This window comes from Gavialis gangeticus, unplaced genomic scaffold (genome assembly GCF_001723915.1).
Source record: "Gavialis gangeticus isolate Ggan-Ray unplaced genomic scaffold, GavGan_comp1, whole genome shotgun sequence".
Taxonomy (NCBI): domain Eukaryota; kingdom Metazoa; phylum Chordata; order Crocodylia; family Gavialidae; genus Gavialis; species Gavialis gangeticus.
This window is the reverse complement of record NW_017729004.1, coordinates 40,134,449-40,135,973: the sequence shown is the minus strand read 5'-3', so window position 1 is coordinate 40,135,973 and position 1,525 is coordinate 40,134,449. Positions and strand designations below refer to the sequence as shown.

Genomic DNA, 1,525 nt, shown 5'->3' with positions numbered 1-1,525 from the left:
GCACTTGGATTGTCCCAATGCACTTTTTCTTTATGGGCTTTGTCCCCTTCCAGGAATGCACTGAAGATGCTGGGCAAACAGCACAGTCCAGAGTATCTAAAGAAGATCAGGCATCATCCCGGGCGCCAGGGCCTGCCACAGCATCTGTCACAAAGGATGAGGAGGAAGAGGAAGGAGACAAAATAATGGCTGAATTACAGGTATGCACTTGCAGGTGATTGTACCCACATGATGGTGCTTGCTGGTCTAGACCTTGCCTCCACTGTAGTTCAGATCACAAAGGACGGGAGCACGTTGGTTTGTCCATTTCCCCAGTTTGCCTATATCAATATTCTGCAACACCAACCTATTCTACTGAAGAGGCCTAGGTCTAAGATGTTACACAGGGGCACTAGCACTGCTGGTTGGAGGATATTCTGTGACACAAAGGTGGATGGGATTGCTTGGATGGACTCACTACATGAGTTTGGCATTGACCTGAGGTTGTTACTTAAGACACGGATATGAAAGCTGCGAAGAGCCCTGGTTAAGTTGGTGAGAGTTGAGCAGCTTGGGTTTGTCTACTTTAACACTTAACCCTATAGCCAGATTCATCTTTACATTTGCCAGTACATTTCAGGATTGACAGTGTCCCATAATATAATACATCCTTCTAGCAGGAACCTAGAAGAAGAGCCATGCACTAGGTGGCCTTTTATTTTACAATACCTGCAACTGTTTTAGACAATTGACAATAGCACTGTAACAAAAACCAGCCTTTAGCATAGTCATGGAATGTACAGTAATTCCCAGGAACATGCGGAGGACAGAGGAGTCCTATAAGGCAACCTCAATTTTTTGATAAGCCAAGCGAATTCAAACCATGATGCATTTCACACCTCTTACATGCCTACAGAATGACAAAACTGTATCCTGGAAAACATTAACTTTAAAAAAGGAGTTAGGGGTCATAGTAGGCAAGAAACTCCACATGACCTCCCAGCACAATAGTGAGTGATAGTAAGCAGAGAATTTCATTTCTGTCTGTGGCATCGGAGAGACACACTGCACATGTGTTTGGGTGTCCATGTCTTAAAAAGGATATTGAAAAACTGGAGAGGGTGCAGAAAAAAGCCGCAAACATTATTCAAGGGTTAGAATAATACAGTAAGAGTCTGAATGGACTTAAGCTGTTTAATTTGTCAAAGATGATTGATAGATGATATGATTATAGTGTGGAGGTTGGAGGAAATACTAGATATTAAAGGGTCTTTAATTTATCAGAGAAAGATGTAAGAATAAACAAAGGCTAGAAGATGAAGCCAGAAAGATTCTCATTAGAAATTAAGCAATATATATATTTATATATATTTATATTTATATATATATCTTTTCTGCTTTGCTTTTTTTGCTGGCAGTTTAAGCTGACTTGAAGCAGTCTCTTTTGAGGTACCGAGAGAAAAAAAGCACAAGGTAGCTACTGAACAGGATGGCCCTTTAACACTGGTAATGAATGTGCTGATGCTGATGAACTTTACCTTCCACG

At 41.1% G+C, this 1,525-nt stretch overlaps 1 protein-coding gene across 14 annotated transcripts in view; it reads left to right on the top strand.

The window, feature by feature from the left end:
* The window catches only part of KIAA1217 (KIAA1217 ortholog), a 423,945-nt gene that overhangs the window by 406,962 nt on the left and 15,458 nt on the right, over nucleotides 1–1,525 (top strand). For all 14 annotated transcript variants that reach the window (XR_002095810.1, XM_019508287.1, XM_019508283.1 and 11 more), the window contains one exon: nucleotides 54–200. Coding sequence is in view for 13 of the 14 variants with exons in the window: in XM_019508287.1 (XP_019363832.1) it covers nucleotides 54–200 (147 nt within the window). In the remaining variant the exon portion in view is untranslated. The remainder of the gene's footprint in view (nucleotides 1–53; nucleotides 201–1,525) is intronic.